Source organism: Canis aureus, chromosome 7 (assembly GCF_053574225.1).
Source record: "Canis aureus isolate CA01 chromosome 7, VMU_Caureus_v.1.0, whole genome shotgun sequence".
Taxonomy (NCBI): Eukaryota; Metazoa; Chordata; class Mammalia; order Carnivora; family Canidae; genus Canis; species Canis aureus.
Genome location: NC_135617.1, coordinates 4,026,298 through 4,049,218, shown reverse-complemented (window position 1 = coordinate 4,049,218; position 22,921 = coordinate 4,026,298). Strand labels below are relative to the sequence as shown.

Below are 22,921 nucleotides of genomic sequence, written 5' to 3'. Positions count from 1 at the left end.
AGTGCTAGGTGGGGGGACACGTGCTCCTGTCTACCTAGAGGTTGGAGAAGGACACATCATGGATAAACTGTCAATTTTTTTTTGAGGGGGAGGAGAATGTTGTATTAGAAGGTGAAACTGTAATATATTAATTATGTCATCAATGGAGAATACTAATTGATTAATATAAAGGATAAGATTGCTGTTGGAGATGTTCCAGCACATCCCTTCTAAACAGAAGATGAAGAGTAGATAATTGTAGAAATTCAGTCATCCTGAAGACAACTTATTTTCTTCTCTCCAGAATAGCGCACCAGCCCCAAATCGGAGACTGATGACAGCAGCACGGCATGTCTGGTACCTGCACGGTCCTTCTGGCCTCTTCTGTCACAGTCTGTGCCATGGTATGATAATCAGGCCAAATGTGGCCATGTGGCCGCCCAAGCACAGAGGACTTCACAAGAATCAATAGAAATGTGACCACTTCAGGGATGGGAATGGGACTGTCAGTGGTGATGCAGCAAAGGCCCAAGGAGCCGGCTGTGTTCATTTTTGGTCATTTCATTACTCAAAAGGGTAAAAGGGAAAGGATGGGTTCCCAGTTGCAAATCAAAGACCCCCCTCCTGGCTGTTCAGAGAAGGAATTCATTGGCAACATATTGGGTAGCTCATGGGATCCACGGGAAAGCTGCACAACTAGGCATGGACCATGGGGGTCTGTGCAGGGCGAGCCTGGCAGTGAAGGTCATACCGCAGGAGCAATCTGGTCAGCATATCACCATTGGTGCTGCCCCCACAGCATGGCTCTGGACGTCAGTACCACCATCCCCACGGCAACCACAGGTCATGTCTATGTTCTTTCCAGAGTCCCAATCGGGAGCATTCAATCAGCCCGGCCCAGGTCACACAACCACATGAGAGCTGCCAGTGAATGGAGAAGATCCCATCACCCTGGCCCAGGTCACACAACCACATGGGAGCTGCCAGTGGATGGAGAACATCCCATCAGCCCGGCCCAGGTCACACAGCCACATGGGGGCCGCCAGTGGATGGAGAAGATCCCATCACCCTGGCCCAGGTCACACATCCACATGGGAGCTGCCAGTGGAGGGAGAACATCCCATCAGCCCGGCCCAGGTCACACATCCACATGGGAGCTGCCAGTGGAGGGAGAACATCCCGTCAGCCTGGCCCAGGTCACACATCCACATGGGAGCTGCCAGTGGATGGAGAAGATCCCATCAGCCCGGCCCAGGTCACACAACCACTTGGGGGCCGCCAGTGGAGGGAGAAGATCCCATCAGCCCGGCCCAGGTCAGACATCCACATGGGAGCTGCCAGTGGAGGGAGAAGAGCACTGTTCGTCAACTTCTGGCTCCTGTGGTAAGAGGTGGTGTCCTGTGTCCCTCCAAGATGCATGTTCTGGAAGGTTGATTCCCAAATAAGAAGAAGCTATGGCTACTGGACAACCAAAAATACAGCGTATGTCCACTAGAGGTTGTGTCCACCTGAGTTGCCCTACTCGGTGCCCCTCACCCCTGGTCAGAGTCTGCTGTAGGTTAGGTCCCCCCGGCTTTCTGCAGAGGGAAGAGAATAAGTTGGAAGCCAAACAAATGGCAGAGTTACATCTCCGTTGGATGCAGTTACCAGAAACCCAACCCAAATTAGCTTAAGCCAAAGAGAAACATGATTTTCAGCATATGGAGGAGGAGTGTATCTCCTGGAGCCCAGGGGCTGATGACTGTTAGAGATCTTGGCAAATGCCACAAACCTAGCAACTTGAGCGCTGGCGGGATTCTGACACTAATATTACTGGAATTAATAGTAATGTTTCGGAAGCACGTATCACGGGTTTGCGCTATTTTTTTTTTTTTTTATAACAACTCTAGGAGATCTGAACGGAAATCACTTGCATTTACAAGAAGGAAGCCTGGAGACGTTAGGGCACGTGGCCAATGTCGCATAGTCCTAAGTATGAGAATCGGTGTGGACCCGAACCCCGTGTCTGTGACCCTCACCACGCTGCGTCCTCCTGCCCCGGTGCAGACCACGGTCGTCTGCCCCTCACGTCTGCAGACCCCCAAGTTTCACATCTGCTGTCCCTCAGCCCGGGGAGAGGTCACACCCGCCTATGCTCCACGCCCAGCCTCTCGAAACAACCACCGCGATCGGCCAGCGTGGCTTAGGTGCCAGGGGTAGTGTCACCCTGAGTGGCCCCACCACCACCAAGTAGGTGGGATGCGTGACGGCCAGAGGCTTCAGGGGGAAGCCAACCGCCTCCAGGAAATAAGGGTGGCGGGCAGCCGAACCACCAAACTACAAATCCCAGTGTGGCTTCTTGCGTGACTTTTCATTTTGCCTTAGTCTCCAGCAATTTGGGAATCCACTTCATTTTCCAAGGCGATGACTAACTCCTGCCATGTGCCCGGGAACAGCTCTGCCTCCGCTCGCTTCTCCAGAACGACTTTCTTCTTTTGTCGTTTCCATTAGGAAAATCTCAATTGTCTTATTTCATGCCGCGCTTTGATCTTTTTGGTAAGTTGTCTTAGAACCTGTATGGAAGCGGGTGAGGAACAAATCACACACGGAGAGAGGGAAAGACTACCTAGGGGTGCCGTCCAACACGATAGCCTCCAGCCACGTCGGACTATTTATTTATTTATTTATTTATTTATTTATTTATTAAAAGATTTTATTTATGTATTCATGAGAGATGCACACAGAGAGAGGCAGAGACGTAGGCCGAGAGAGAAGCAGGTTCCCTAGTGGGAGCCCGATGTGGGACTGGATCCCAGGACCCCGGGGTCACGCTCTGGGCCGAAGGCAGACACTCAACCGCTGAGCCACCTGGGCGTCCCCCACATCTGACTACTTAAATTTAAGTGAAATTTATTTATTTAATACATTTTAATAAATTTAATAAAATTAAATAAAATTCCGTGTTTCTGTTGCACTAGCCATATTTTAAATGCCTAACAGCAAGCACAGTATAGCTCGATAGTAGGCAATATTTCCATCCTTGCAGAACGTTCTGCTGAACGCTGTCGCTGCAGGGGGGTTCCACGGACCGCATGGCCTGTCTTCCGAAATAACGAGCTCCCTAACGAACGTGGCCTGCTAACCTCGAGGGACCCTCCAGTTCCCGGGCGCTGCAGGTTCCAGTTCTCGTTCCCATGCTATGCTTCCTGTCGATCAATTCCTGATTTGTTTCCATATTCATTTTCTCAAAGCCAATATTTGCATCATATAAACTTGAGTTACTTCTTTCCTATAGTAGAAAAGGTGTACAAACTAATAGAAAGTTCCTGGGCCAGAGGCACATTTGTGGCCGATACTGAAAATTTAATGCACTTGCTTAATTACAGTTGGGACAGAAGGAATGTATGAGCTGGAAATGCTGGTTAACAAAATGACATGTTTCAATGTGGAGAAGCTTCCAGAACCCAACAACAGAGTCCCCGTGTTCTGCATGCTGAGGCAGTTTCCATCCTCCCGTTTTTATGACTGTCCCAAAAAGACAAAATATTCTTGATTGAAACCATTCTGAATCTTTAACATGACTTTGTCCCTATTAGAACAAAATTCATTTCCATGCGGCGCCAGTCCACAAACTCTGTTTCTACTTCCCGTTGGTTCCTTTAGATCCCATCTAAGAGGCTTTACAGCTGTTACCGTTTACAGAAAATTCTACCCCGGAGTGGGAAGGGAAAGAGGCATGTCTCTGGAGGCAGCTGGGCAGCGAGGGAGAGATACCCCCCAAGACTAGGCAGGCGACTCGTGAGAGTGGGGGCTGCTCTCCAGTCCTCGGCTGTGCGCTGTGGGGATGGCTGGACAGGCCGCGGGGTGACCCGAGCCGGGAGGGGTGGACCCCAGAGGCAGGACCTTCCAGGTCACTGAGGATTCTCATACCCCGGGAGTGGGACAGAAACAGCAGACTCCAGATCCAAATGGACACAGGGACTGGAATGATGCGGCCTGTGGGCTACAGGAACCCGGCACCTTGACAAAAATCAGGATGGAGCAGGTGCCTGATAAGGATTCTGACCCCACCGCCCATCACCTGTGTGGAAGGGGGACTTGGAGTCACATTTAACCTGACTTACAGGATCCTAAAACAGCGTGCTATTTGTCGGGCACATGAGTTTCAGAACTGAAATTCTTGGACACACAATCTGAGGGCCCGGATGGCGTTCCAGCAGCCCGCAGCCCGCAGCCAGGACTCAAGGGTCGCCTCCCATGTTCTGAGGTTGACATGCGACTCACCCATCCTTGGGACAGTTTGGTGGCTGAGCCTCACCTGCTGCCAGCCCTGCCTGGCCTAGAGTGAACTCAGTTTTGTCCTGTCCTTAGGTTAGGACCACATGTGATTTAGCGATTGATCCAGTGACCTTCCGTGTGGACTTGGCTGAGGGACAGGTTAGGCTGTATATGGATCTGTGTTTGGCAAGATGATTATTACTTCTCTGAGTTCAAGGAGCAGCCCTCATAACTGGCCTCCACGTAACTGGTTGGCCCCATTAGTGAACCGCCTCCCCCCTCCATTTCCTTTGAGAAACAGACAGATGGGAATGGAACCAATGTTTGTATCCCTTCAAAATCCATACGCTGAAATCCTAAGCTCCTTCGTGAGGATGTAGGAAGTGGGTCTTTGGGAAGAGGTTAGGTCACGAGCCCTTGGGAATCCGATTACTTCCTTTATAAAAGAGACCCAGTGTCTGCCACCGGGGGAGCAAGGGGCCTTAGTCTATGGAGCAGGAAGGCGTCCTACAGGGGCACAACCACGCTGCCACCCTCACCCGGGGGCACCCAGCCTCCACAATGGTGAGAAATAAATTTCTGTGGCTTGTCAGCCACCCAGCCTTTGGTGATACCAGCGCCCACAGCCCCCAGGACTGGAGGCTGCCCTGGCAGGGGGAGGCTGTTGGTTCAGTAGGCCCCCCAGTGTGGGCTTGCTTCTTTGGGAGCCTGCCCCTTCCATCTGATTGTGCTCCAATAAGCACCTGGCCTTGGAGCGGGGGCTGCAGGAGCACCCCAGAAAAGAGGGATGTGCTGCCGATGAAAACGAAGCTTTCCCGCTCTGGAAAGACTCCACCAGGGGACGGTGTCTCACGGGTGCTGCTGGGTGATAGCTGCTGGCCCTGCGCACAGCATCTAGAAGGATTCTGGAGTCACGAGGCCTTGCACTCTCTGGAGTCTCATTTCACTAAGGTAGCCCGAATGCTAGGACCCGGGGGCTGATGCACTGTGTGCACGTCGGCCGGGAGGGGGACAGGCCGCGCTCGGGGCAGCAGATCCACGTTCAAAGAGCAGGCAGGCTCGCGGCCTGCACGGACACGCGCATCCTCTGGGCGTGGGATCCCCCGCCCCCCCGCGCCGCCCCCCGCCGCCCTCCGCTTTGTTCGGATGTCTCAGCGCCCCCTCGCGGTCGGAAGCGGGCAGTGCCGCCCCGGGGCCGCGGGGAGCCCCACCCGCCAGGCCGCGCGGCGCCGATTTTCAGAGAGAACCTGCGGGTTTCCTGCAAAAATGCCGGCTGGACGTGCAGCGGCGGCGACCTGGAGGGCGAGGACATTGCTTCCCATCGGAAGTGCTCTCACCTGCGCACCTGAGCGCCTCCCAGGCCTGCGGGATGAGCGCCCCCACCCCGCCCCCCCGCCCCCACCCCACCCCGCCCCCACGCGGTGTTTCCTGCCTTCTCCTTAGGCTCGGTGAGATCCTAGGATCGCGATGGCGTTCGAGGCGGTGGCCTCCCCACGCAGCTGCAGCCTTGGGGCCGCGTTCGCAGGCCGCGAGGAGGAAGCCGGGGTCCGGGGGGAGGGCGCGACCTCCCGGGGACCCAGACCGTGACGCGCGCCCCGGGCAGCGCCGCCTCGCACCGCGCAGCGCTTCCTGCTGCTGCTGCTGCTGCTGGTTTTTTTTTTTTTTTTTTAAGATTTTATTTATTTATTCATGAAAGACACACAGAGAGAGACACACACACAGGTGGAGGGAGAAGCAGGCTCCCTGCAGGGAGTCCGATGCGGGGCTCGATCCTGCGACCCCGGGGTCACGCCCGGAGCCCAAGGCAGGGCTCCACCGCCGAGCCCCGGGCGCCCCTGGGAAGAGCTTCTCCAAGGCCCGGCGCTGCGGCAGGAGCTGCGGGGATGCCGGCGGCCCCTCCCACCCCTGCTCGGCCCCCCCCACCCCTGCTCGGCCCTCCCCATCCCTGCCGGCTCCTCCCACCCCTCCTCGGCCCCCCACCCCTCCTCGGCCCCTCCCACCCCTGCTCGGCCCCCCCACCCCTGCTCGGCCCCTCCCACCCCTACTCGACCACCCCCTGCTCGGCCCCCCAACCCCTGCTCGGCCCCTCCCACCCCTGCTCGGCCCCTCCCACCCCTGCTCGGCCCCCCACCCCTCCTCGGCCCCTCCCACCCCTGCTCGGCCCCTCCCACCCCTGCTCGACCACCCCCTGCTCGGCCCCTCCCACCCCTGCTCGGCCCCCCACCCCTCCTCGGCCCCTCCCACCCCTGCTCGGCCCCTCCCACCCCTACTCGACCACCCCCTGCTCGGCCCCCCAACCCCTGCTCGGCCCTCCCCATCCCTGCTCGGCTCCTCCCACCCCTCCTCGGCCCCTCCCACCCCTGCTCGGCCCCCCCACCCCTGCTCGGCCCCTCCCACACCTACTCGACCACCCCCTGCTCGGCCCCCCAACCCCTGCGCGGCCCCCCCATCCCTGCTCGGCCCCTCCCACCCCTGCTCGGCCCCCACCCCTGCTCGGCCCCTCCCACCCCTGCTCGGCCCCTCCCACCCCTACTCGACCACCCCCTGCTCGGCCCCCCAACCCCTGCTCGGCCCCTCCCACCCCTACTCGCCCGCCCACCCCTGCTCGGTCCCCCCACCCCTACTCGGCCACCCTCTGCTCGGCCCCTCCCACCCATGCTCGGCCCTCCCCATCCCTGCTCGGCCCCCCGACTCCCCCTCCCCCCCATCCCGCGCGCCCCGCGGCCGCTCCCCGATCCCGCGGCGCCCCCTGCAGGCCGTGCGCGCTCCTTGCAGGCCGGCCCTGGACCGTCGGACCCAGCAGCCTGTAGGCTCTAATTTTCAGAGGCAAAGAAAAAAAAGAAAAAAAAAAAGAAAGAAAGAAAGAAAGAAAAAGCGTGGTGCTTCTTCACTTGCCTGTCAGGTGGATCATTTGAAGGCGAGAAAAGTAAACCGTGAGTGTCAAGCCCCTGCCCGCCGCGTGGTGGGCAGCAGGGCTGTGCAGGGCTCCCCAGCCTCAGGGCCTCAGCCTGGGAGGGCCAAGTGCCTCCGAACTATGGGCAGCTAAAGGAGCGTCGGGTCAACCGCGAATAGTGCTTTCGTGTAAATGCGTCCTGTGTGTACTTAAAAAATGTAAGCGGGCATCCTAGCAATGCTGCTAGCTGCATCTGGGACCCCTACGTGGCAACGGATGATTGCAATACGGATTTTACGTGGCCCGGTGCTGGTGCACAAAGGGCTTGAGGGACTTTGGGGTGCTGGTGGGGAAGGCTTCTTGGGAGGGGGGAGCCACTTATGCAAATGATTCACCAGACCGGTGAGTGATGGGTGGGCAGGGATCTCCCGGTGGGACAGCAGAAGGGAAGGCACGAGGCTGGGGGGACCCACAACACAGCAGGTCTGTGCGGCTAGAGCACGGGGTGAGGAGGGAAGGGGCCTCATGGGAGCCTGCTGCATCTGGTTACCCAGCAGCTGGACTGCAACCTGTGTGCAAAAGGGAGTGAGAAAAGGGGGTGTAGTTGTCGTTGTTTTTTTTTTTTTAATTTTGTTTTTAAGTAATCACACTCATTGCAGGGCCCAAACCCACAACCCCGAGATCAAGAGTCCCGAGCCGCACTGCCTGAGCCAGCCAGGCACCCCGAAAGAGAGGTGTTAGGTGGGAGGGTAACAGGGTCAAAGGTGTGTGGAGGAGGGATGGGAGGGGTGAAGAAGCCCCAAGGAGGGGTTGGGAGAGGACCTTCCGAGCTCAGCGAACTCTTAAGCAGCAGAGCCTGGATGCAAACTGGGGCCTTCTCTTTCCCAACCGGGGCTCCTCCTGCAAACCAGACCAACAGGCCAGGCGACAAAGTGAACAGGAAGGTCAGGAAGGTATTTGGCCTTGTTTCCCTGGGGCCACCGCCTGACCTTTTGACGCCTTGGGAACAAGGTGAGGGCACCTGCTTGTTTTTGGAGAGATGCTGCCGCGAGGCCCAAGCAGACAGCCGGCAGGGCCGGGGTGCAGTGGCTGTCGGGGGAGGCCGCTGGTTCTTGGATCTGGTTCACTGACAGCTGGGTGGGAGGGGCCGCTGGCAGCGCCTTACCACAGGGCCGCCCTCGGGGCACACACCGGTTGTGGGTGCTGCGGAGAGAAGACACCTGCTCTCTCAGGTCGAAGCACAAAAATCATGAGGGGGTGGGTGTCTTGAGGTGGGAGTTCTGTAAAAAGATTTGGTTGCATTTAAGATGAAGACCTGTAGGGACAAGGCAAGAAGTGGAAACAATTAGCGATAGAAAAAACGAGCATAAAAAGATGCGGTGGATAAATGTGTGCAAACGGATAGTCCTGCTTAGCTGCGGTGGTTAGAGTAGGAGGTTACCAGGAGTCCGTGTAAATAACCGGCAAGTTCTTATCGCACACCTGCCATGTAAGTGCCCCCAGCGCCGTTATGCCCGCGTTGCCAGCCTGGCTGGAAGAAAATCGCTGAATTACTAGAGATCTGGTCGCAGGCCCTGCTGGGGGTGCAGAGAGCCAGAGGTGTGGTCCAGAGGTGCCCCGCTTTGGTTTTGGTTCCGGGGCCTGCAAGATGTCAGGGAAGAGAACACATCCAAGGAGAATAGCGGTTTTGTGACGCTTGGAGTATTTGTAGCAAGTACGAATGACTCCTCAAATCATGTAGCGGAGTGTAGGAAGTCCATTTCTTCATTTTCTTCAAATTAAACATTTATGAAATGTAATTAATTGATTAAACTTTAATTAAAATGACGATTGAAGCTGGCCCAGAACCCCTCCGCCGTCTCCATCTGTTCTAAGCTCTCGCTGTGGGTTCCTCCCACTCCCCACGGTGGGAGGCCGAGCTGGTGCCCAGACAAGAGGCCAAGCTTTTGATCTGAGCTTTCTGAGCTTTCTGCCCGCACCCTCCGGGGCTGCCCGGGCTCTAGAGGCTTTGCGTGCACACGGAGGTGTGCAGGGAGCTTGCCGATGGGGAGCCCTGACACTGGGTCAGTCTCCAGAAAGTACCATGGGACACCAAGATTCTCTGGGCTTTGATGCTGTCACCAGATGGACTGAGCCTCCAGCCCTCACTCAGCCCACGGGCTTCACCTGCTTCCTCTTCTTCTCAGCTGCCTCCCATTTACTCCCCTCCCCTCTCCTCTCTCAGCCTCCCCTCTTCAGCGAGATCAAGCATTCCAGTGGCTTCCATTTTCTGCTTGAAGGATGGATCAGAGAGAAGGATCAAAGGCCTCGCTAACTTCTTGAGATTAGAGAGAGGAGCGGGAAAATGTTGAGAACTCCATGCAAATTAGTATCTCCGTGAATCGTCCTGCTATCGATTATTATGGGATGGCGAGGCCAGGCGGAGAGGTAGCAGGACACAGGGAGTAAATGCTTGGAATGTCTGCTCTGTTTCCTGCTATCCGCATGGAATAGCGGATACTCTCGCGGTTGCCTGGTAAATAAAAGGAAGATGCACCCACCCGGCTGTGTGGCCTTGAATCAGACCGGCCGATCGATACTTACACAGCACTGGGCACAATGGAGAGATCCCGGAGCACACATTAGTGAGCTGCATGCTAGTGTCTAGCTTCACCGATGCAGATGCGGACCCTCCCGCAGAGTCCGCTTTACTACACCAACAGTGTCTCCCTCCCACAGCCAGTGAGTCAGGAACAAAGGAAGAAGGTGTGGGCTTGAACCTTTGCCTGTCCAGGTGGCTGAGCCTCCCAGGAAAGGGGAATATTCTAGCTGTGATGACGTGCCCCATAGCAGGATTTCAGGAATCTCACAGGAAGGGCCCGGGGCTGTGCTCTTGGCAGATGGAGCTCGTCACCATCAGAGGTGTGCATTTCACCCGTGCAAAGGGCGCTGGAGCAGGAGCCTTCCCCAACCCTCCGGGGGCTCCACCTTCAACTCATTAAGCGCCATGTCCTCAGAGACGTCCTCTCTGCCTCCCCATCTCCGTGAGCTCCTCCTCCCCGCCATTCTTTCTTAGATTTTCTTGCTCCTTATTATTAGCCTTTCTTCAGTTTTTAGTTACGGACACTTGGTGTGTTTGTTTCCTGACCTCTCTCCCAGTAGGTTATAGGTGGCTCTAGAGGGCAGGAATGAAGCGTGTTTTATTGACCAACTACAATCACGTAATTTCAAGTTTTTAATACGTTAAATGAGGATAGTTAAGACTGCTTTTGCATACCTCACTGAGCTGTGAAATTGCCAAAGATAATAACGTGAAACTTCCTAGTAAATCATAAGACACGATGCACATATTAACTATGCGCAGCGCCATGTGTGTTTGGATGCACATCACAAGCTGAACACTGGTGCAGGGGGTTCCCAGGCAGATGAGCGTTTTGTTAAATGAGATAATAAAGGAAAGTGCTTGGGACAGGATGCACCCCGTGTTGCCGCTCATGGCCGGAAGTCGAAGAGGGCAGCCCCGACTTCTAAAAGTGTCTTATTCCCTTAGTCCATCTGTGGTAGGCTTGACATAGTTCACTAGGAGCGTGCCCATGGCTGGAGATGTGTAAACACGGGTGACAGTGGGTAACCCAGGCCCCGCAGTTCTGTACACTTGGGTGGGGAGGGGGCTCACTGGTTGGTTCTCAACCAAGATGTTCCTCTCCTCCTGAGAGGCAAGGACAGGGAGTATGACATTGTCCTGTGCAGAGAGATCACAGAGGGAGGGAAGACATTTCCAGAAAAACGGTGGCTGCTCCCAGCATTTCACAGGGAGCCAATGGGAAGAGGCTGGGCCTCCTTGGAGATCCCTGGGGCATCACACTTGGACCAGGGGCGCTGGAGCAGGAGGCCTGGAGTGGACCGTAGCTAGGCCTGGCTGGGGTTCCTCTGCTTCGGCGGGACCGGCCAGGAGGTGAGAAACACTCCATTCCAGTGGCCAGTGGGCCCGGGATCACCAAAGATCGAAGAGTGCTAAACCAGGACGATTAAAGAAATAGACTGGATTGGATCCAAACATACACTTTTCCCTCCCCGGGTGGTTCTGAGGTTTTGTCCTGTTTCTTAGGAAGGAAGGAGAAGGAATCGACGGTCCCAGCCGCGCCGGGTATTCCTTGCTATGTGGTGGGATCGCAGTTACGGCTTCGTGGACGACTCAGTACTCTGTGCGGTGGCACCTCGAGGAACCCCTGGCCCTCGCAGGACCCCGGGCTCCTTGTCGTTGGCAGAGCCCGGATTTTCCCCAGACCCCGGGCACCGGGCTTCACCACCTGCGTCTTTATAGAGCTGTGAGCGCTCCCAGGAGCAAAGGTGAGCAGAGCGCCCGGGAGCCGCCAGGTAAGGGAAGGATAGGAGGGTGCAGGCTGGAAGGGAAGAGAAGGCGGCCGGGGGCGCAGGGGGCGCAGGGGGCGCAGCAGAGGCGGGGCCCGCGGAACCCCGACCCGCGGCAGGTGCCCGTGGAGACGTCAGCGAGGCCGAGGCTGAGAAGGCGGGCAGGGCGGTCCCGCACACGGGGAACGCGGGGGGCGCTGCAGGGGGGCGGGGCGGCACCGCCCTGAAACACATCGATGGTCTCCCCCAGTCTCCACTCCTTCGGCGGCTGCCACGAGCAGGACTTCTCCACGCCCCAAAGACTGGACTTAACGCGGCTTCCTGGGTCGCGGGGCTGCAGCGTCTGCTCTCAGGCCCCAGGCCCAGGCCCCCGCCCCGGCCACCTCCGTCCGTTCCCGTCAGGGGCCACCTGCCCTGGGAGCCGACCTGGGGTCAGTCAGGGCACCCGGGGGCTGAGGGCGGATCGGGGCGGCGGGCGGGAGCGCCCTCGGCCTTCCCGCCCCGCCCGCCCGCTCTCCTGGGACGCGGGCACGCCCCTGCCCCGCCCTGCCTCGCCCCTGCCCCCGCCCCTACCTCGCCCCCGCCCCCGCCCCCGGGCCCGCCCCGCCCCTGCCCCTGCCCCACCCCCTACCCTGCCCTGCCTCTACCCTGCCCTGCCCCGGCCCCGCCCCTGCTCCTGCCTCTACCCCTGCCCTGCCCCGCCCCTGCTCCTGCCTCTACCCCGGCCCCGCCCCTGCCCCGCCCCTGCCCTGCCTCTACCCCTGCCCCGGCCCCGCCCCTGCCCCGCCCCTGCCCTGCCTCTACCCCTGCCCCGGCCCCGCCCCTGCCTTGCCCCTGCCCCGCCCCTGCTCCTGCCTCTACCCCGGCCCCGCCCCTGCCCCGCCCCTGCCTTGCCCCTGCCCCGCCCCTGCTCCTGCCTCTACCCCTGCCCCGGCCCCAGCCCCTGCCCCCGCCCCTGCCCTTGCCCCGTCCCGCCCCTGCCCCGCTCCTGCTCCTGCCCCGCCCCTGCCCTGCCTCTACCCCTGCCCCTGCCCCGCCCCTGCCCTTGCCCCGGTCCCGCCCCTGCCCCGCCCCTGCCCCTGCCCCTGCCCCGCCCCCGCCCCTGCCCCTGCCCCTGCCCAGGCGGCGTGCGGCGTCTCGGCGGGAGAGCGCAGGGGGAAGGCGGGTCCCTGGGGGCCGGGGCGCGGGCAGCATGCGCGGGCGCCTCCTCTGCGCTCTGCTGGGCGCCGCGCTGGCACAGGTGAGCTCCTCCTGCGCGCAGGGGGCCCCGCGGGCTCGGTCGGAGGCGGGGGGCGGCGGGGCCAGGGGGACGGGGGCGGGCAGAGGGCTCGGAGCACGCGTTCCTGTGGAAGCGCTGCCGGCCGAACCGAGCCACGTTGTTCTCCAGGTAACGGGTTTGTAGCGCAGTAGCCTCGGGGAGGAGGCGGCAACCACCTCCCCCTTCCAGGTCAAGGCGCTACGTCCTGCCCCCAGTGTGTTGGCGCGGCTCGCGGACTTGAGCACCCCGTCCTGGGGGGGCGACTCCCATCCCCACCCCCCCACCCCCACCCTCACCCCCACCCCCACCCCCGCCCAGGCGGCCGGGTCAGCCGGGCCTCTGCCTTAGGCCCCAGCCTGGGCTCCCGCTTTCCTGGGCCCTGGGCCGAATGTGCAAAGAGCGACCGGGAAAAAAAACGATCCTGGCAATTTTCTCCACTTAAGCCTCTCCTTGCTGGAGAGGAGCACTTCGGATAAACATTTCTATTTATTTTTTTAAAGATTTTATTTATTTATTCATGAGAGACACGGAGGAGGCAGAGACAAGGCAGGGGGAGAAGCAGGCCCCACGCAGGGAATCCCATGGGGGACTCGATCCCAGGACCCCGGGGTCAGGCCCTGAGTCGGAGGCAGATGCTCAACTGCTGAGGCGCCCCAACATTTACGCTTTTAAAACATTCTATTACTGTGTCTTTTCCCAGCTTAGGTGTCTCTCACTTTTCCTGAAAGGGAATCCGTCCATGAAGACTTTGAAATAAATAGTTCAAGCCACAGACCAAAGGGAAGTTTAATTTAACTGGAGCAATTCATTGCCTTCGTATTTTTTTAAATAAGAAGATGAAAACAGGATGACTTATTTATGGGTTTATTTATACAGTGGAGGTTACTGCCTGCCCGGAGGATGGAGCTTTTGAAAGCTTCTGGTGATCGGGAAAACACGGAAGTGTCTTTGAGTGAATAGTCAGTCGATTAGGGCAGTAAATTGTATTTTAGGAGAAAAGAGATGGAAAGTTGTTATAGTTTATAGGGTGAGAGCTGAGATGACAAAATAATCCTAATAAGAATGTGGGTGGTACAGTTTACTTTCACTGAGGGCTGGAGGGGCACATTTCCCCAGTAGAAGTGAGATGGGGATGCCTCTCTCCCACTCTGCCCATCTTGAGAAAAGTCCTGCCATTATTGTGAATGGAGAGCCTACAATGTATTCCTAAGCAGCAAATATTCCAGTATAGACAGATGTGTCCAAAATTAAAAGAAAAAAACATAAAAAGGCATTAAAATACAGCGACAAGAAAGTATTATTTTGCTTACTTTTGCCAGAATGAATTTTTGAGGAATAATACCTACCATTCATTGAGCATCTGCTATGTACCGAGCTAGGTACTTCAGTAATTATCTTAATCCTCAAAATAACCTTACAAGGTGGATATTAATAATTCCATTTTGCAGAGGAAGATTGAGGCTCAAAGGTTAAATAAATGATAGAAAGTCATTTAAGATCTCAGAGCTAGAATAAATAAATAAAATCATTAAAAAAAATCCACCAAAGCTCAGCTCTGGTGTCAACTTTCTGTTTACACCAAAAGAGCCTCTTTTGGTGTACAGAGGTCTGTCTCATTTCTTTTCTGTCGTACCAAAAGAATCTGCTAACTCTTTTGTTGCCCTGAGATTTTGATTTTTGAAAACGATCAAAATGTCTGAAGAAAAAAGAAATCTATCGACCTATCTATCTTTATATTTTCCCACTATTGGCCATTTTGGGGACTCTTCATTACTTTGTATTTCTGGATTACTATCTATTGTAATTTTTCTTTAGATGGAAGATCTTCCTTTAATATTTCTTGTGACACAGATGTGCTAGCAACAGTTTTTCTCAGTTTTTGTTTAATTGGAAATTAAATTTCACTTTAACTTTTGAAAGATAGTTTCACTGGAGATAGAATTCTAGGTTGACAGGTTTTTTTTCCCCTTTCAGTACTGGGTCTTGTTTTCTTCCTCCTCCCCCCCTTTTTTTTTTTTAAAGACTTCATTGTTTTTTGAATTTTATTTATCACAAGAGACCCAGAGAGAGAGGCAGAGACATAGGCAGAGGGAGAAGCAGGCTCCCTGCCAGAAGCCCGATGTGGACTTGATGCCGGGATTCCAGCATCACGACCTGAGCCAATGACAGACACTCAACCACTGAGCCACCCAGGTGCCCCAAGACTTAATTTTTTTTAGAGTAGCTTTAAGATAACAGCAAATTTGAGGGGGTGCCTGGGTGGTGCAGTTGATTAAGCATCCACTTCATGGTTTCTGCTTAGGTCATGATCTCAGGGTCATGAGATGGAGCCCTGCATCAGGCTCGGTGCTCAGCATGGAAACTGCTTGAGATTCTTGCCCCCTCTCCCTCTATCCCTCCCACTTGTGCTCTCTCTGTCTCTCAAATAAATACATACATCTTAAAAAAGAGATCACAGCAAATTTGAGAGGAAGGTACAGAGATTTCCTGTGTGCTACCTACTGGTACACATGCATAGCTTCCCCCATTATTAACATCCTCCACCAGAAATGATGGACCTACGTTGATACATTATTACCTAGAGTCCAGAGTTTACCTTGGGGTTCACTTCTGGTGAGGTACATCCTGTGAGTTTGGACAAATGTATAATGACATGTATCCACCATTATAGTATCATAGAGGATTTTTGATGCCCTAAAAATCCTCTGTGCTCCAGCCATTTACCTCTTCCCTCAACCCCTGGCAGCTACTGATCTTGTTACTGTCTCCACAGCTTTGCCCTTTTCCAGAATGTCATGTAGTTGGAATCATACAGTATTTAGACTTTTCAGATTGGCTTCTTTCACTCATTTCTTTTTAGCACTGCATAATATTTCATGGCCTGGCTATGTCCAAGGCCCCCACTGAAGAACATCTTAATCTCTTTGGAAGTCAGGTCTCATTATTTTTGTTATTCTCTTGTATATAATGCTTCTCTTTTCTCACTCTGCTTTCAAGATTTTTTTTCTTTATCTTTGGTTTTCAACAAGTTGCCTTGTGGCCTCAGAGATTATATAGAAATGCTTCAAGATTGGAAAGAGAAACAAGTGTCCGCAGGTGGGCAGTTTTGAGAATAGGCATTTCCTTAAGAGGCAGCGATATGAGGAAAGCATGGAGAAGGAAACTGAGCTGGTGGGCCTAGTAAGCAGTAAGACACAGGAAGAGAGTGCATTGAGAGTGAAGGCTGGAGAAGAAGGCATAAAACCAGCACAGGCTTTCGACAACATGCTTATAATTTTGATCTGCACAGTATACCCAGTAGGGGACTATTCATGGGCTTTAAAGAGAGGAGTAGTAGAATCAGATATGTTTTTTAAAGGGATCCCTCCATCAGCAATGTGGTAGATTCATTTGGGAAGTCATTCTTGAGGAAGGAAAACCAGTTGGGAACATATTGCAATCCAACTCAGCAGCAGTGCAAACGGCGAGATGGTGACTAGTTCTAGAAATAGGAGGACAGTATTAGTCACTGAACGGCTATGGGAGGTGAGGGAGAGGAAGATGACCTGGGTGACTCCTGGCTTCCTAACTCCAAACTTTGAAGAAGCTGTCCAAAAGGGCAGAGGTGGGTGAGGAATGATAAGTTTAGGGAATGAGCTTTTTCCATGGGACATTCTAGTGGCGATGTCTAGTCGGTAGTCAGCTATACGGCTCTAGAGCTCGGTGGAGAGATCCTGGATGGAAATTTAGTTTTGAAGCTTGTGCAGGGTGGAAATCAAAGGCAAAGGGTAGACGAGATTGCTAAGAGACCGTGTGCAGAGTGTGAAATGCAATCCTTTAAGGTTATGAAACATCGATTAGTCTAAATGTAAGTCATACTCAGGGGGTAACGGGAGTCTGCACAAGAGATTGAGAAAGTATGTTGAGAGGTTAAGGGTGGAATTGGGAAGGTCTTGTGTCATGAAAGCCAAGGGAGAGGAGAAGATTAAGAAAGAGTCAAATACCCCAGAGATGTGGACAAGGGGATGACATAGAGGTGCCATGAATAGGAGCCCGATTGAGCGCCACTGAACCTGGCAGGGAGGCCTTGGGAAAAACTGAGAAGTAGACACTATTTCTACTCCCTTCTCCACTATTTCCTTCTGTCGCCCTCCTCCTTCTCCAGAAACCCAGCACTGTTTCCTCCAACTCCATCCTCACATTGTATCTTCAACCTGAATTGTAGCTGAAAGTGTTTCTCTGGGGGATACATTTTGCCAGTGATGAGACAAAAGGCTGGGGTGGAATGGTGGAATTTCAAACTAATGCTTTTAAAGGCAGGATTTTTGAGTTGGAAAGAGGCTTAGATCTCTATATCAATGCAAGTGCTTCAGTCTATTAAATAAAAATTGAGGGTTGATTATCCAAGTTACTTGCTAGGTGCTGTGCTAGGAGCCAAGAGTACACCCACAAATGAACCAGGAGCCCCTACGGCTGGATAGTGGTAAGCACGTGGAGAAGGCAGGCACTTACATAGGAAATTTCAGTACAAGGTCATAAAAAAGGGAGGCAGGGGAGTTGTAAGATGTTTTCTGGAAAAGTTGATATGTGACCAGCCAGGTGAAGGAGTGGGAGTCGGGGAAGTATGTTCGAGGCACAAGGAACAGCATTGGATATGCAGGGAACTGCAGACACTTGAACTTGCTAGAATGTAAGGAATGCAAGAAATGAAGCGGGCCCCTGAATGCTGTGCTTTGGAGTTTGGGCTTATTCCTTTAAGTCAGTGACTTTCAGGTGTGAGGGATGAAGGGGAGGAGCAGGTGAGGTTGGCTTTCTGCTTCCTGGGGAACAGGAACTCAGTGGTTGGTGCCCCCATTCCCCATTCACTAAAATGGGAACCACTAGCTGAGGAGCAGTCTGTTGTGGGGAGGGAGGAAATGAGATGCTCACAGGGCATCAAGTGGGTAGACCCAGTGGGAATTCGTGAGTTGCAAGCTTAGGGAGAGAAATGCAGGCTGGAGAGGAGAGACAGATGCAGAGATTAGGTGGTTTGTCCAGGATCAAAGCTGGTGTGTGCCAGGACTTGGGCTAGGGAAGGAAGGCAGCAAGGGTTGAGAGCTCAGGCTCTGAAGTCTGCTGGTCTTGTTCAAATCCTTGTCCTACCACTTACTGAATATGATCTACTTTGTATATAATCTGAGTTTCAGGGGACTCATTTATAAAATGGGGTGTGTGGTTTCCAATTGCCACAAACTCAGTGGCTAAAACAACACAAGTGTATTATCTTTCAGTTCTGGACATCTGTAGTCTGCAAATGGGTCTCCTAGGGCTAAAATCAAGTGTTAGCAGGCCTCTGTTCTTTCGGGAGGGCCTAGGGAGGGCCTAGGAGAGAGTCCTTTGCTTGCCTTTTGCAGCTTTTAAAGGCACCTGCACTCCTGGCACTTCTGCCTCTGCTTCTATCATCTCAGCTTCTCTGACATTCCTGCCTCTCCTCCCCCCTCCTTTTTTGAGAGAATGAGAGAATGTGTGCAAGTGGGGCAGAGTGACCCAAGTGGAAATCAAGAGTCAGATGCTTGCAAAATGCTCAGCATCAGGGAATTACAAATCAAAATGAGACACCAGCTCACACAGGTCAGAATGGCTAAAATTAACAACACGGAAACAACAGATGTTGGCGAGGATGAGGAGAAAGGGGAGCCCTCTCACGCTGCGGGTGGGAATGCAGGCTGGTGCAGCCACTCTGGGAGACAGTGTGGAGGTTCCTCAAGTTGAAAGTAGAGCTGCCCTACAGCCTAGCAATCGCACGGCTCCGTATTTACCCCACAGATACAGATGTAGTGATCCGAAGGGGCACCTGCACCCCAATGTTCACAGCAGCAATGTCCACCATAGCCAAACTATGGAAAGGGCCCGGATGTCCAGCGACAGGTGAATGGGTAAAGACGTGGCGGGTGTGTGTGTGTGTGTGTGTGTGTGCGCGCGCGCGCTCGCGCATGAGTGTACTACTACTCAGCAATCAAAAAGAATGGAATTGTGCCATCTGCAACGACATGGATGGAGCTGGAGGGTATTATGCTGAGCGAAATAGTCAGCGAGGATTGTGTGACTTCACTCATGTGGAATTTAAGAAACAAAGGAGAGGATCATAGGGGAGGGAGGGAGAAACACAACAAGGTGAAGTCAGAGAGAGACAAACCATGAGGGACTTCTTACCAGAGGAAACAGCCTGAGGGTCGCTGGAGGGGAGGGGAGCCTCAAGGGGTATCTGCTGTAGGGGGCCCTGACTAGGGGTGACGAGAGGAGAGGGAAGGTACAGAGAGGGCTCTGAGTAGGGAGGGGGGCACCCAGAAGCCAACGGGTGGTGGGGGAGGGTGCAGGGGGAGGAGGGGAGAGGCACCCAGAAAGCGGAAGGGAGGGCGCAGGGGGGAGAAGGGAGAGGCACCCTGAAAGTGGACGGGGAGGGCACAGGCGGGGAGAGGGCACAGGGAGAGGGGAGAGGCACCCAGATAGTGGGGGGAGAGGGTGCAGGGGCAAGAGGGGAGAGAGGCACCCCAAAGGCGGAGGGAGAGGGTGCAGGGGGAGGATGGGAGAGGCACCCAGATAACGGAGAGAGAGGGCCCAGGGGCAGGAGGGGAGAGGCACCCAGATAGCGGGGGGGGGGGGGGCGCTCAGGGGGCGTTCAGGGGGAGAGAGGAGAGGCACCCCGAGATCCGCCGGGGAGGGTGCAGGGGGAGAGGGGAGAGGCACCCAGATAGCCGGGGGAGAGGGCGCAGGGGCAGGAGGGGAGTGGCACCCTGAAAGCGGATGGAGAGGGCTCAGGGGGCGTTCAGGGGGAGAGAGGAGAGGCACCCCGAGATCCGCCGGGGAGGGTGCAGGGGGAGAGGGGAGAGGCACCCAGATAGCCGGGGGAGAGGGCGCAGGGGCAGGAGGGGAGAGGCACCCTGAAAGCGGATGGAGAGGGCTCAGGGGGCGTTCAGGGGGAGAGAGGAGAGGCACCCCGAGATCCGCCGGGGAGGGTGCAGGGGGAGGAGGGGAGAGGCACCCAGATAGCGGGGGGGTGGGGGGTGGGGGAGAGGGCGCAGGGGGAGGGGGGGAGAGAGGCACCCCGAGAGCGGACGGGGAGGGCGCAGGGGGAGGATGGGAGAGGCACCCAGATAGCGGGGGGGGGGGTGGGGGGTGGGGGAGAGGGCGCAGGGGGAGGATGGGAGAGGCACCCAGATAACGGAGAGAGAGGGCGCAGGGGCAGGAGGGGAGAGGCACCCAGATAGCGGGGGGGCGGGGTGAGAGGGCGCAGGGGCAGGAGGGGAGAGGCACCCGAGAGCCGCGGGGAGGGCGCAGGGGGCGCAGGGGGAGGCGGGCGGCGGAGGGAGCGCGGGGCGGGCGGCAGGTGCGGAGGCCCGGTGGCCGCGCGTGACGCCGCGTGGGTGGCGGGGAGGTGTGCTGCAGGCCCGCGGAGCCGGCGGAGCGGCGGGGGCGGCCCCTGTGCCGCTGGCCCTGCGAGTGCGGCGCGCGGCCCCGCTGCGGCCCGGGGGTGAGCCTGCTGACCGACGGCTGCGGGTGCTGCGAGGTCTGCGCCAGGCAACACGGCGACGCGTGCAACGAGGCCGACGTGTGCGACCCGCACCGGGGGCTGTACTGCGACTACTCGGCGGACCGGCCGCGGTTCGAGACGGGCGTGTGCGCGTGTGAGTGCGCGGGGCCCGCGGGCGGGAGGCCTGGCCGGGCCGGGGTCTCGGCTCCCGGGGCCTGGGCGGAAGCGGCAGATTCCGCAGACTCGGTCCCACCGTCGGATGCAACCCGAAGCCGGCCTTCCCGCCCCTAGAAACTAACCGTGCTTCGGCCGTCAGGGTGGGTCGCCGCGCGCACCGCTTTAACCTCAGCCTTTCCAAATAACCCGCAGGCCGTCGTGGTCTGTTTGTCTTTTAAAGATTATGTATTTATTTATTCATGAAATTCACAGAGAGAGAGAGAGAGAGGCAGAGACACAGGCAGAGGGAGACGCAGGCTCCCTGCAGGGAGCCCGACGTGGGGCTCGATCCTGGGTCTCCAGGATCAGGCCCTGGGCCGAAGGCGGCACTAAATCGCTGAGCCACCCAGGGATCCCCACCTAGGGTTTTTAAAAAAATTTATTTAAAAAATTTCCCCCCATCTAGTTTCTAGCTGAGGCAGATGCGTGAAGAGGAAGGCCAAGGGGATCCCCACTCACACCCCGACCCCCAGCTTTAGGGGCTCTAGCTCTGGAACCTGCTTAAGACCACCTCAATCTATCCCTTGACAGAAATTCAGGATCCCAATTTACCTAGAATTAAAATTTTTTTCTTTTCTTTCTTTTTTTTTCTTTTTTTAAAGATTTTCTTGGGACACCTGGGTGGCTTAGCAGTTGAGCGTCTGCCTTCAGCCCAGGACGTGACCCTGCGGTCCCAGGATCGAGTCCCACGTCAGGCTCCCTGCATGGAGCCAGCTTCTCCCTCTGCCTGTGTGTCTCTGCCTCTCTCTCTGTGTATCTCTCATGAATAAATAAATAAAATATTAAAAAAATAATAATAATTAAGATTTTCTTTATTTGAGCGAGAGAGAGAGCAAGCGAGCGAGAGCAGGGGCAAGGGCAGAGGGAGAGGGGGTCGCAGCCTCCTCCCTGGGCCAGGAGCCCTCGTGGGCCCCATCCCGGGACCCCAGGATCATGACCTGAGCCGCAGGAGGATGCTTACCCCACTGAGCCACCCAGGCGCCCCCCAGATTAAGATTCCTGGGAAGAGTAAGCCCCAGGTCAGTGGCCGTTAGGGCCCGTGTGGGAAAGGCCCAGGGGCAGGCAGGCAGCCCACAGTGCTAGGCTGTGCAGTTCCCAATGTGGGCACCGGGCTCAGACGAGCAATCACACCCTGGGCTGAAGGTGGTGCTAAACCAGTGGGCCACCGGGGCTGCCCTCTATTGGAATTTAATGCACTTAAATGGATTAGAAATTTATTTTATTTATTTTTAAGATTTTATTTATTCGTTCATGAGAGACACACATGGAGAGAGAGGCAGAGGGAGAAGCAGGCTCCATGCAGGGAGCCCGACGTGGGACTCGATACCGGGTCTCCAGGATCAGGCCCTGAGCCAAAGGCGGCACTAAATCGCTGAGCCACCTGGGCTGCCCTAAATGGATTAGAAATTTAAAAATACTTAACTAATTCATTTAAAAAGAGCAAACCCATTGCAACTTGACGGGAATACATATATTTATGAAAAATACTTTATTTTCTAAAAGGCAGAAAAATTTAGTGAGAAGAATGGAACTGTTTTACATTTATGCCCCTTTCTCCAATGTCCGGCTTAAACGGGAGATCGATAGATTTCTGCTTTCCGTCTATTCCTGTGTGTTCTTTTGGTTGCAATATATGAAGGGAACGCAGCCTCACACAGATGGGGTCCTTGGAAAAGGCAGGAATATTTTAACAGAGTTTTCAGATAATTGTGAATATTCCTTTTCATATTATATTAGAGCCTGAGAAGTGGTAGTGTCCTGGAAATTAGCTGCATCGTGGAGTCAGAAACCATGTCCGTGAACGTGCCGAGCTCCATGACCATGGAATGCACTGGTCTCTCCAAGACCCACTTAGAGTGTGTCTTTTACTCAGAAGTGATTTTCTTTCTTTTTTTTTTTTTTTTAAGATTTTATTTATTTATTCATGAGAGATACAGAGAGAGAGAGGCAGAGACACAGGCAGAGGGAGAAGCAGGCTCCCTGCAGGGAGCCCCATGTGGGACTCGATCCCGGGAATCTGGGATCACGACCGGAGCTGAAGGCAGACCCTCAACCGTTGAGCCACCCGGGCGTCCCTCAGACGTGATTTTCTGATACCATGCAGTGGTTATTTGGAAAGTGCTGGTTTGGAACAGTGGTTATGTAGCTGTTCCAAATACCCATACACTTAATCATGTAATATTTTTAACAAATCCCGCGAGTGGATGCTGACCTCGTGGGAAGCTCTGCACGTCGGCAGCTACGGAGACCGCCGCGGCGGATGCAGGTTTCCCGGGATGCTGGTTTTCGCTCGCAAGCCTGCCTCCGTCCTGTCACGGGCCACTTCTCTTTTCCTTGAAGTGACACAGGCTCACTGTTGATTTTCAAGGAAACGTCTGCTGAAACCCGAGTGATCATGGTTTACCCGTGAGTCATTTCTGTAGGTGGAATTCCTACTAAAGAAGTGGTTGGTTCAGCCCCAAACTCCAACAATGGGAGA

The 22,921-nt window shown here is 55.3% G+C and overlaps 1 protein-coding gene and 1 long non-coding RNA gene across 2 annotated transcripts in view; both read left to right on the top strand.

The window, feature by feature from the left end:
* The first annotated feature begins 6,980 nt into the window (after positions 1–6,980).
* Positions 6,981–11,913, top strand: LOC144316751 (uncharacterized). Its single transcript, XR_013382605.1, has 3 exons — positions 6,981–7,169; positions 11,217–11,458; positions 11,730–11,913. It is a non-coding gene; the product is annotated as an uncharacterized LOC144316751 (long non-coding RNA).
* A 758-nt stretch (positions 11,914–12,671) lies between these two features.
* The window catches only part of CCN6 (cellular communication network factor 6), an 18,134-nt gene continuing 7,884 nt past the window's right edge, over positions 12,672–22,921 (top strand). Inside the window, exons 1-2 of the mRNA XM_077904887.1 lie at positions 12,672–12,866; positions 20,131–20,380. Coding sequence (XP_077761013.1) covers positions 12,672–12,866; positions 20,131–20,380 — 445 coding nt within the window. The remainder of the gene's footprint in view (positions 12,867–20,130; positions 20,381–22,921) is intronic.